Raw genomic sequence first — 13,244 nt, 5'->3', positions numbered from 1 at the left:
ATGCCGTATAAAACCATATATGATCATCATATGTTGTCATAAATGTTCGTTGTAGACTTGTGTTAATGAAATCCATGCAAGTTATAAACCGTTAATTAAATTGGTCGTTTAAAGGCAAATTGGATGGTTTCACCCACCTAATTGGACTCCCGGAGGATATTAGGGACCTTGGTAAATATTTCGCCAATTATTATTTCAGGGCGAAAAAAGTTAAAAATTTCTAAAATTAAAGTTAAATATCCACGCTAATACCCGACCCGGCGATTTGATCCGACCCACTCTTTCCGACCCAAACCCGACCCGTTTAATAGAATTCACATCTCTACCCTAAACCCCCAAAGTTTCTCAAAAAACGTGGATATTAGCCTTCAATTAAAAAAAACTTTTGACTTTTTTTTGCCCGTAAATAAAAATTACCAAATGTTTACCATGGTCCCTAATACACTTTGGGAGTCCAATTGGGTGGGTGAAATCATCCAATTTGTCTTTAAACTACCAATTTACCGGTTTACAACTTGCACCGATTTCATTAATTCAAGTCTACCACGAACATTTATGACAACAAATTATGATCATATATGGTTCCAAACGGCATTATATGACCCTGAGATGTATCCCGTATAATTTCAAGACTTTTCGACACCGGACCCAAAACCTCCAAAATTTATCAAAAAGCGTGGATATTAGCCTTCAATTTTGGAATTTTTTGACTTGTTTTCGATCAAAAATAAAAATTTCCGAAGTGTTTACCATGGTCTCTAATACCCACCGGGAGTCCAATTGGGTGGGTGGAACCATCGAATGTGCCTTTAAACGACCAATTTACCGGTTTACAACTTGCACCAATTTCATTAACTCAATTTTTAAATTTTTTGATTTCTTTTTCGCTTGGAAATAAAAATCGCCAAAATTTTTACCATGGTCCTTAATAGTCTCCGGGAGTCCAATTGGGTGGGTGGAACCATCCAATTTGCCTTTAAACAACCAATTTACCAACTTACAACTTGCACTGATTTCATAAATTCAAGCCTACCACGAACATTTATGACATTAAATAATGATCATATATGGTTCCAAACAACATTATATGACCCAGAGTTGTATCCCCTAAAATTGCAAGACTTTTTGACATCGTGGATATTAGCCTTCAATTTTGGATTTTTTTGACTTTTTTTCGCCCAAAAATAAAAATTGTTGAAATGTTTGCCATGGTCCCTAATATCTTCCGGGAGTCTAATTGGGTTGGGGGAACCATCCAATTTGCCTTTAAACGGCCAATTTAATTACCGGTTTACTACTTGCACGGATTTCATTAAATCAAGCCTACAACGAACATTTATGACAGCATGTAATGATCATTTATGGTTCCATACAGAATTATATGACCACGAGATGTATCCCTTAAAATAATAATACTTTTCTACACCGGGCCCCGAAAACTTCAAAAATTCTCAAAAAGCGTGGATAATAGCCCTTAATTTTGATTTTTTTTGATTTTTTTTTCGCTAGGAAATAAAAATTGTCGAAATGTTTACCGAGGTCCCTAATATCCTTTGGGAGTCCAATTGGGTGGGTGGATTCTTCCAATTTTCCTTTAAGCTACCAATTTACCGGTTTACAACTGACACCAATTTCATTAATTCAAGTCTACCACGAACATTAATGACAACAAATTATGATCATATATGGTTCCAAACGGCATTATATGACCCTGAGATGTATCCCATAGAATTTCAAGAATTTTTTACATTAGGCCCCGAAAACTCCAAAATTTCTCAAAAAGTGTGGATATTAGTCTTCAATTTTGGAATTTTTTGACTTGTTTTCGCTCGAAAATCAAAATTGCCGAAACATTTACCATGACCTCTAATATCCTCCAGGAGTACAATTGGGTGGGTGGAACCATCTAATGTGCCTTTAAACGTCCAATTTACCGATTTATAACTTGAACCGATTTCATTAACTAAAGCCTACCACGAACATTTATGACAACAAATAATGACCTTATATGGTTCTAAACGGCATTATATGACCCCGAGATGTATCCCATAGAATTTCAAGGCTTTTCGCACCGGGCCTAGAAACCTCCAAAATTTCTCAAAAAACGTGCATATTAGCCTTCAATTTTGGAATTTTTTGGCTTTTTTCGCCCGAAAATAAAAATTGCCGAAATGTTTACCGTGGTCCCTAATACCCTCCGCGAGTCCAATTGGGTGAATGGAACCATCCAATTTGCCTTTAAACAACCAATTTACCAACTTACAACTTGCACCGATTTCATGAATTCAAGCCTACTACGAACATTTATGACGTTAAATAATGATCATATATGGTTCCAAACAACATTATATGATCCATAGTTGTATCTCCTAAAATTGCAAGACTATTCGACATCGAGCCCTGAAACCTTCAAAATTTCTCAAAAAGCGTGGATATTAGCCTTCAATTTTGGAATTTTTTGACTTTTTTTTGCCCGAAAATAAAAATTGCTGAAATGTTTACCATGGTCCCTAATATCCGTTGAGAGTCTAATTGGGTTGGTGGAACCATCCAATTTGCCTATAATAAACGGCCAATTTAATTACCGGTTTACTACTTGCACGGATTTTATTAAATCAAGCCTACTACGAACATTTATGACAACATGTAATGACCATTTATGGTTCCATACGGAATTATATGACCAGGAGATGTATCTCTTAAAATATCAATACTTTTCTACACCGGGCCCTGAAAACTCCAAAATTTCTCAAAAAGCGTGGATATTAGCCTTCAATTTTGAAATTTTTTGATTTTTTTTTCGCTAGGAAATAAAAATTGTCGAAATGTTTACCGAGGTCCCTAATATCCTTTGGGAGCCCAATTGGGTGGGTGGAATCATCCAATTTGCCTTTAAACTACCAATTTACCGGTTTACAACTTGCACCGATTTCATTAATTCAAGTCCACCACGAACATTTATGACAACAAATTATGATTATATATGGTTCAAAACGGCATTATATGACCCTGAGATATATCTCATAGAATTTCAAGACTTTTCGACACCAGGCCCCAAAACATCCAAAATTTATCAAAAAGCGTGGATATTAAGCCTTCAATTGTGGAATTTTTTTACTTGTTTTCGCTCAAAAATAAAAATTGCCGAAATGTTTACCATGGTCCCTAATATCCCCGGTGGAACCATCCAATGTGCCTTTAAACGACCAATTTACCGGTTTACATCTTGCACCAATTTCATTAACTCAAGCCTACCACGAACATTTTTGACAACAATTAATGATTATATATGGTTCTAAACGACATTATATGACCCCGAGATGTATCCCACAGAATATCAAGACTTTTCGCACCGGGCCTTGAAACCTCCAAAATTTCTCAAAATGCGTGGTTATTAGCCCTCAGTTTTGGAATTTTTTGACTTTTTTTGCCAGAAAATAAAAATTTTCGAAATGTTTACCATGGTCCCTAATCCCCTTCGCGAGTCCAATTGGGTTGGTGGAACCATCCAATTTGTTTTAAAAAGCCAATTTAATTACCGGTTTACATCTTACTCGGATTTCATTAACTCTAGCCTACTACGAACATTTATGACAACATATAATTATCATATATGGTTCCATACGGTATTATATGACCCGAGATGTATCCCCTTAAATATTAATACTTTTCTACACCGGGCCTCAAAATCTTTAAAATTTCTCAAAAAGCGTGGATATTAGCGCCTTTAATTTTGAAATTTTTTGATTTTTTTTTCGCCCGGAAATAAAAATTGTCGAAATGTTTACCATGGTCCCTAATTAATACTCTCCGGGAGTCCAATTGGGTGGGTGGAACCATCCAATTTGCCTTTAAACTACCAATTTACCGGTTTTCAACTTGCTCCGATTTTATTAATTCAAGCCTACCACGAACATTTATGACATTAAATATTGATCATATATGGTTAAAAACAACATTATATGACCCTGAGATGTATCCCCTAAAGTTTCAAGACTTTTCGACACTAGGCCCCGAAACCTCCAAAATTTATCAAAAAGCTTGGATATTAGTCTTCAATTTTGGAAGTTTTTGACTTATTTTCGCCAGAAAATAATAATTGTTGAAATATTTACCATGGTCCCTAATATCCTCCGGGAGTTGAATTGGGTTGGTACGTGGAACCATCCAATTTGCCTTTAAACGGCCAATTTAATTACCGGTTTACTATTCGCACGGATTTCATTAACTCAAGTCTATTACGAACATTTATGACAACATATAATGATCATTTATGGTTCCATACGACATTGTATGACCCCGAGATGTATCTCCTAAAATATTAATACTTTTTTACACCTGGCCCCGAAAACTCCAAATTTTCTCAAAAAGCGTGGATATTAGCCTTCAATTTTGAAATTTTTTGATTTTTTTTTCGTCAGGAAATAAAAATTGCCGAAATGTTTACCATGGTCCCTTATACCCTTCGGGAGTCCAATTGGGTGAGTGGAATTATCCAATTTTCCTTTAACTACCAATTTACCAGTTTACAACTTGCACTGATATCATTAATTCAAGCCTACCACGAACATTTATGACAGCAAATAATTATCATATATGGTTCCAAACGACATTATATGACCCTAAGATGTATCCCATAGAATTTCAAGACTTTTCGACACCGGGTCTTGAAACCTCCAAAATTTTCTCAAAAAACGTGGATATTAGCCTTCAATTTTGGAATTTTTTGACTTTTTTTCGCCTGAAAATAAAAATTGCCGAAATGTTTACTATAGTCCCTAAAACCCTCCGGGATCCCAATTAGGTGTTTGGAACCATTCAATTTGCTTTTAAATGACCAATTTACCGATTTACAACTTGCACCTATTTACCAATTTACAATGGCCAATTTAATTAACTTTCACCGAATCCGACTTGAAACGAAATTGGCCCAAACCCGTTTTAACTTATCAAAACCTTAATTTAATTCGACTTTTTACTAACCTGACCTGAATTCAATCCGACCCGTTCCTAATTCGACCCGAAATCAACCCGACTTGTTATTGACCTAGGATTTGATTGATATTTTCATTATCTAAAATTAATTAAACTACAATTTTACAATTGTATGTCAATTTTGTTAAAAAAAAAAAAAGAAAAGAAAAGAAAAACAATTGTATGTCAATGAATTAGGATTTTTTTTTTGGTGGGAACTGAATGCCTTTTAAGATCAAGAACTACTCAAAATCTCAAATTTTGCTAAAATTCCAAAAACTAGGTTCGATATTTCAACCATCATACCTTTTAACCCCAATCTTCATGATACTTCAATCCAGATTTTCCATGCAATTTATTAAACCCTTTTCACGCCAATTAAGCAGCTTCACTTCGATCACCAAATCGCAAGAATCACCCAGAAATTCAACCTCAATCGACGCCATTAAAGAGCTTCATGGCCATTTGATCAGAACCCAAAAACACAAAGACCCAGATTCAATTTCTCTAGTTTTGCGCTCATATTCTCTCTCCTCAACCACATTACACAAAGCCCAGATTGTATTTGATCAAATTCAAAGACCCCCATTGTTAATATGGAATCATTTGATAAAGGGATTATCCAAAAGTGATGATCCAATTAAAGCAATTTATATGTATAATGATATGAGAAACTATGGGTTAACTGGGAATAATTTGACTTTTATATTTGTTCTTAAGGCATGTGGTCGTGTTTCAGATGTTTTGCAGGGTAAAAAGATTCATGTTCATGGATTAAAACTTGGGTATGAATCATATTTGTTTGTGTCAAATGCTTTGATACATATGTATGGATCATGTGGGGAAATGGTTTTTGCACAGAAGGTGTTTGATGAAATGACTGAGAGAGATTTGGTCACTTGGAACTCTTTGATTTGTGGGTATAGTCAATGCAATAAGTATACAGAAGTTCTGGGTGTTTTCGATTCGATGCAGGTGGCGAATGTGAGGGCGGATGCTGTGACAATGGTGAAAGTTATCATGGCCTGTAATGTGTTGAGTGAGTGGAATATTGTTGATTCAATGGTGGATTACATTGAGAGAAGTGGTGTTGATATAGATGTTTATTTGGGGAATACTTTGATTGATATGTATGGAAAGCGTCGGATGATGGACTCAGCCCAGGGGGTGTTTGATTGGATGAGTGATAGAAATAGCGTCTCTTGGAATTCTTTGATGATAGGTTATGCAAAAATCGGAAATTTGGTTGTGGCAAGGAAGCTCTTCCATGAAATGCCAAAGAGGGATGTGGTTTCTTGGACATCAATGATTACAGGGTATTCACAAGCAGGCAAATTTTCTGATGCTGTGAAACTTTTTCAGGAAATGATGTTGAATAAGGTTAAACCAGACGAAATTACAATATCGAGTGTGCTTTCTGCTTGTGCTCATCTAGGAATGCATGACATGGGCAAGGAAATTCATGAATTCATAATTGAGCATAATATCAGAGTAGACATGTATGTTGGTAACTCTTTAATTGATTTGTACTGCAAATGTGGGGATGTTATGATGGCATTACAAGTTTTTCAAGGTATGAGTGATAAAGACTCTGTCTCATGGACTGCACTTATAGCAGGACTTGCTGTAAATGGTTTTGCTGATTCTGCTGTTCAGCTATTTGAGGAAATGTTATGCAAAAACGTAAGGCCAACTAATGGAACCTTTGTCGGCTTATTGCTAGCTTGCTCGCATGCTGGATTGGTAGACAAGGGGATGGAATTTTTCGATAGTATGTATAGAATCTATGGAATTATCCCACAAATGAAACATTATGGTTGTGTTGTTGATCTCTTGAGTCGTTCTGGTGAATTAGAGAGAGCATATAACTTGATACTCAAGATGACAACACCTCCTGATGCAGTATTATGGAGAATCTTGTTGAGTGCCTGCAAGCTACATAAAAATGTTGCCTTAGCTGAGATTGTTTCAAGTAAGCTTCTTGAATCAGATGCTAGTAATAGTGGAAACTATGTACTTTTATCGGATGCTTATGCAGGCGCAGAAAGATGGGATGCTGCTATGAAGTACAGAGATTTGATGGAGGAAAACCGCGTGCAAAAGCCATCAGCCTGGAGTTCTGTTGAAGCAACTAGGTAAAATTCACGGTGTTTATGCCCCTTTGTCCACGAGAAATTTTGTTGTCATAGCCTTCAGTTTGGGCATACGGTTGCTTCTGCAGCACATTCAAATTAGCATTGGGTTAAAGCCAACAGCCTGAAGCAGTATAAAATAAGTTTGAGCTTTTGGTGCTTAGAGCCTGCCGTGTGCCTGTGTCCTTCCAAGGAGAAATTCAAGTGTGTTAGCCTTCAGCTTGGGCTTGGCGTTGAGCTCTATAGCGCGTTTAACTGTCTTAATGATCATTACAAATATTGTGCAGAAGCCATCATGTGAAGTTCCAAAGGCGTAGGTAGCGAGTTCGTGGTGCCTAGCCATCTGAGCCCAAAGCCAATGCCATGAGCCCAAAGCCGATGCCATTTAGGGTTTCGTAGCACATATGCTGTAGGCTTTGGGCTCATGTGTGATGGTCGCTTCCCGGGCCAAACATTTTGTTCACCACCCGGAAGGCCAGGAGTACTTGTAGGCTTTGGGCTCATGTGTGATGTTCGCTTCCTGGGCCAAACATTTCGTGTATCACCCAGGAGGCCAAAAGTACTCACATAGTCACATGACTCACATCAATGCTCCAGCCCAGTGATACGTATGAGTCAGCCTGTGGTCACCAGACTCATCATGCACTGGTGGAAGCGTCATTCTAGGTACTCTCAGGTGCATGTAATAATTTGTGTCGGTGCTACTTCCCGAATTTAGGAGCTGATGGCCTGATGCTCAATATATGTAAAGAGATGTTACACTTGTGGGAGAAGGGAGGTGATTTTCATTCAATTTTGGTGGGTCAGAGAACAAGACTAGTCTTGCTTGCCTTCTTGGAGGTGACTGTACAAGGATAAGGTCCCTGAAATTTTGAAAGTTAGTTACAAAAATTTTGAACTAAATGAAAAAAACAAAGACACAGTGTGGAAATCGTAGCTTAGCAAATTGCTTTCATGCATTGGATGATTTTTGCATTCAAACAAAATCGACAAAGTCAGCAGGAATTAGAGCCTCAGGATAAGCAACAATTTTGGAAATCGATATTATCAAAGCAAAAATTTATGTTTCGTAAAAAATGGAACATGATATTTATGACCTAGGTACTACACCAACAGAAAACATGGTTATCCAGTAAATTCGAGTCACCCTGTAACCGATTTGATTACCCAATGTGAATTGCCAAATCAAATTTACACGATCCAACACCCAACTGAGTTTTTTTTTTTTTTTTTTTTTTTTTTTAATATTTTTTGCTCACTAAACTGGTTCAATAACGAAGTGAATGAGATGTTAGTGGGGTTAGTAGATCATTGTAGTAGGGTTAATAGTATATTAATTAGTCTCGTGTGCATAACATAAAGGTTTTCTATCATGTTAAAAAGGGTTTCTCTCCTCCGTGTGAGTTTGGTAACTTGGTGAGGGATATCCTTAGGCTTGCTCGTGGCTGTTAGAGATAGGGGTGTTCGCGGTGCGGTTTGGATCATAAACCGCATCAAACCGCACCAAACCACACTTTTAAAAAAACGGACCACATCGCACCGCAAGATGCGGTTTGCGGTTTAACCATATTTTATTAAAATTGTAATTATTCTTTTTAAAACAAAACTTTTATTTTATATTACAATTATTGGTTGATAATTTAAATATTTAACTCTTTTTATTAACCTTTAATTAACTAATAGTAAAAATTAGCTCTTATATTTTAGTTCTTTTATATAATTTTAATGAAAATATAGTATAAAAATCGCAAACCGCATTAAAGTGCGGTTTGATCTCAATAATTTTGGAAACCGCACCAAACCGCAAACCGCGGTTTGATCATTTTGAAAAACCGCACCGCAATTTTCAAACCGCAAAATTGTGGTTTGGTTTGGGGTTTGGTGCGGTCTAAACCGCACTCTGTACAACCCTAGTTAGAGATGTTCCTTTTCGTTTGTTAGAAGGTCGGGCAATGTGGTTGCTCATAACTTAGCAAAATTAAGTTTTTATTATATATAGTGAGTATCGTGTTTGGCTTGAAGAGTATCCCACTGAAATTAAGGGGTTTTATGTAACGATATAGAACTTTTGGTGAATTTAATAATATGAGCTAATCTGCGGGTTTTGTCAAAAAAAAAAAGTCTCGTGTGCACGAACGAATTGAATAATTTGTTCTAGATTTTGCTAATGAGCGTTTTGGGGCGTTAGATAGTATTAAGAATTGCATGACAAATCAAGCATCAATCTGTGTATTAATGTTAATTTTACTTTGATATTTCTTCATTAGCTCTCTTATCGGAGTATTTATTATTCGGATTTCATACATTTTTCTAAAAGTTTTGTAAACAAGAAATATTTTTTATATAAAAAGATGATGTTGTAAAAAGTTTAATATTTCAAAAAAAATGACATGAGGTAAGCAATTACTTGTTTTAGTTATAGTTGATAGATGTGAGAAAATCAAGGGATATGAGATGAGAGAAAAAAATTCCCTCAATTTTTATATAAATGGAACATTTGATTTTTAACGTATTTACATAATGCTCTTTGACCGTCGGTTGTGACTTTTAAGTAAGTGAAAAATATAGTCATGTTATCAAATCATCTTGATTTACTTTCAAAATCATCGGATAAGGATTTTTTTTCATAATACAAATAAAAATTAGAGTGATACCAAACAAGTCCTAAATTAATTCTAGCCCTTAAAAAAACATGTAATAGATACACCATACACATATGAACCACCCAAACCGATACACGGAATTTCACTTAATCTTGACCGAAATTGAACTTGATTTCAACAATCCAATTACTTTATCTACATAATTGACTTAGTTAGAACAGATATAAAATAAAATATTGGAAATTGTAGTTGAAGTTGTGCAACCTCAGCTCAAAGTTGTCAACTTTAAATAGCCCTTCAATCAGTTAAAAAAAACTCACCAAGAAACACAACACCTAGTAAGAGAGAGAAAGATAAAGAGCTAGAGAGAGAAAAATGGGTAAGGGAGGAAACTCTGAAAAAGATGGAGAGCAGAACATGGCTGCTTGGTTAACTGGGATTAACACTCTCAAAATCCAACCATTTGAGCTCCCTCCTCTTGGTATTTACTTCTACTTCAACCTTTCTTTGTTTCTTGTTTTTTCCTTGTTAAAAATCTAATCTTTTGCATATTTTCTTGTGAATTTCTCAAGGACCATATGATGTAAGAATCAAGATGAAGGCTGTTGGTATTTGTGGAAGTGATGTTCACTATCTCAAGGTATAAAAATCCCATCTTTATTATTCAGCTTTCTTTTCCTGCTATTTTAATTCTGAAATTCATTAAAAAGAATTGGTTTTTTCTTCTTATTTTAGCTTAATTTATGCTTGATTGCTGTTAATGGACATGCATGCTAATGATCAAGCCATCTCATATTCAGATACTAGGAGATTTAATTTAGTGAATAAAGGAATTGATTTTGCTACTTAATTTAGCTTATAGTATGCTTGATTAATTATATGAGCATGCATGCTAAAAATGATCAAACATCAGATACTAAGGAATTGAATTGGGTGAATAATAAGCTTATTCACTTTTTTCTTCTTTTTTTTTTTTGTGATCTTGTAGACCTTAAGATGTGCTGATATCATAGTGAAAGAGCCTATTCACATTTTTTTTTTTTTTTTTTTTTTTTTTGGTTTCTTGTTTGATTTTGTAGACCTTAAGATGTGCTGATTTCATAGTGAAAGAGCCAATGGTAATTGGACATGAATGTGCTGGGATAATTGAAGAAGTTGGAAGTGATGTTAAAACATTAGTACCGGGCGATCGAGTGGCTTTGGAGCCTGGGATCAGTTGTTGGCGTTGTAATGTCTGCAAAGACGGCCGCTACAATCTGTGCCCTGAGATGAAGTTCTTTGCAACTCCTCCTGTTCATGGCTCTCTTGCAAATCAGGTAACTATTTTTTGAAACCTTCTAGTGCGGTTATCCGGAATTAATAGCTACATTTAGTAATGGTTTATGACTGAATTCCTTATACGTCTGTACTTGAATTTAACAATGTGAAGATAATGGAAATAAGGTAACATGATATAAAAAAATTGATTTGTGACATGATGTCATACTCTTAAATATAATAGGTTGATATAATGTGATAACTAGTTTCGAATGGATGCCAAGATTTTATGTTGACATATATATGGTGGTTTGTTTAATGTATATTTTTGTACTCATATCACAAAGAATGTTTTGGAATTCTATTGCTGGTAATCCAACTTAGGCTCATTATCAGAATTTGATCAATCAATATGATGTTTTACTCATGTATATAAGGGGAAAACGAGGGAGATAGTTGGAGGCTTCCTCATTGGGATAGATACAGGGTGTTGTCTTTTTCTTTCCCGCTTAACAAAATCCTCCGGAAACTCAGTGTTAGCTAATGAAGTGATGAACTTATATAAGTTTTCTTGATGCTTTTGCAATTAATGTTTTATGCAACAAATAATAGTTTAAAGTTAATATGAAAACATGTTTCTATGACTTGTGGCAGGTGGTACATCCTGCTGATTTATGCTTCAAACTCCCAGAGAATGTTAGTTTGGAAGAAGGAGCTATGTGTGAGCCCTTAAGTGTTGGTATCCATGCTTGTCGCCGTGCCAATGTTGGTCCTGAGACCACAACATTGATCATGGGAGCTGGACCTATCGGGCTTGTGACATTGCTGGCAGCTCGTGCTTTTGGAGCCCCTAGAATAGTCATAGTGGATGTAGATGAATATCGTTTATCTGTTGCAAAGAAACTTGGTGCAGATGAAACTGTCAAGGTTTCAACCGATATGCAGGTTTGCTTCTTCTTTATAAACAATTTTCTCAACATTGGAAATCCTTAAACTTATAGGGCTTCTGTCACACAAACTACTTAGTCCAAACATGGTAGTAGTGATGACTTAACCCCCCATAATAACTTTTTTGCAAGTCTATTTAAGCAAAAGGGTCAATTTAACTCTACTTAATTAAATTTTTAAAAAATAAATTACAAATACAGTATTTAAAAGATAATTATTTATTATTTCTTTCAAAAAAAAATATTTAATATGGAAAAGACATACAAATTCAGAATATTATCAATTTAAAATACACATCATATGTGTCAAATATTACACGTGTAACATGTGTGCAATATATATGATTTTTTTTTAAATGATTTTAAAGCAATTTCAATAGTGTTTATACTAGTAAATGTTTTATTTAATTGATTTGAATACTAAAATCATTTACATTTAAGTAAGAACTAATTTTAATGAATTTCAACCGCAATAAAAATGCTAGCTCCGCCACTCTATTTAAGATGGTATAAACCGAAAACTTTATTATAAAAGGTGACAACTTTTTGTAGATATTCTAAGAGTATAGTATGTGATAATAAATTTCAATTGGAAATTTAATGATTTTATGATACATTAATTATGCTCCTAATTATTCTTTCCTTCCACAGGACATACCAGAAGAAGTTGAGCAAATTCGCAAAGCTATGGGGAGAAGTGTGGATGTTACTTTGGATTGTGCAGGTTTTAACAAGACCTTGTCAACTGCTCTTCGTGCAACAGGTGAAGGTGGTAAAGTGTGCCTAATTGGGATGGGCCATGGCGAGATGAATGTTCCTCTCACCGCTGCAGCTGTAAGGTATTGTTTTTTTAATAGGAAAAAATGCAAAGCTTATAAATAGGCCACTAACTATATGTTTAGACTCTAATAATGTGTTCCATTCTTAATTTCAGGGAAGTAGATGTTGTGGGTGTTTTCCGTTACAAAAATACTTGGCCTCTATGCATCGACTTTCTTACTAGTGGTAAAATCGATGTGAAGCCTCTCATTACTCACAGGTTCGGGTTCTCACAGAAGGAGGTAGAAGAAGCTTTTGAAACCAGTGCTCGTGGTGGTGATGCGATTAAGGTTATGTTCAATCTGTAAGGAAGTGTGCAATGAGTATTGGTTACCAAAAGTTTGTGAAGCTAAGTTTACACAGCAGAGTTCAGAAATACTTAGACAATAAAAGCATAAAAGATTACTAATTGCTGCTTTATAGCTTTCCTATGCAAGTGTACTTTGAAAACCATAAAACCGGGTTTTAATTAAAATAATATTATTATTGATGCATCATGTTTGTTATAATTA

General features: G+C 35.3%; 2 protein-coding genes across 2 annotated transcripts; both read left to right on the top strand.

The window, feature by feature from the left end:
- The first annotated feature begins 5,124 nt into the window (after window positions 1-5,124).
- On the top strand, window positions 5,125-8,635 carry LOC110729728 (pentatricopeptide repeat-containing protein At2g29760, chloroplastic-like). The gene has a single exon (XM_021909514.1). It carries the CDS (start codon window positions 5,197-5,199, stop codon window positions 7,111-7,113), a length of 1,917 nt encoding a protein of 638 aa, XP_021765206.1. The 5' UTR covers window positions 5,125-5,196; the 3' UTR covers window positions 7,114-8,635.
- A 1,352-nt stretch (window positions 8,636-9,987) lies between these two features.
- Window positions 9,988-13,226, top strand: LOC110729727 (sorbitol dehydrogenase-like). Its single transcript, XM_021909513.1, has 6 exons — window positions 9,988-10,190; window positions 10,282-10,349; window positions 10,789-11,025; window positions 11,621-11,911; window positions 12,565-12,752; window positions 12,848-13,226. Exons 1-6 carry the CDS (start codon window positions 10,085-10,087, stop codon window positions 13,038-13,040), a joined length of 1,083 nt encoding a protein of 360 aa, XP_021765205.1. The 5' UTR covers window positions 9,988-10,084; the 3' UTR covers window positions 13,041-13,226.
- The last annotated feature ends 18 nt before the right edge of the window (window positions 13,227-13,244 follow it).

The sequence above is a fragment of the Chenopodium quinoa genome, unplaced genomic scaffold (genome assembly GCF_001683475.1).
Source record: "Chenopodium quinoa cultivar QQ74 unplaced genomic scaffold, ASM168347v1, whole genome shotgun sequence".
Classification (NCBI taxonomy): Eukaryota; Viridiplantae; Streptophyta; class Magnoliopsida; order Caryophyllales; family Amaranthaceae; genus Chenopodium; species Chenopodium quinoa.
Note: the sequence above shows the minus strand (reverse complement) of the source record. Positions and strands in the feature narration are given on the sequence as shown.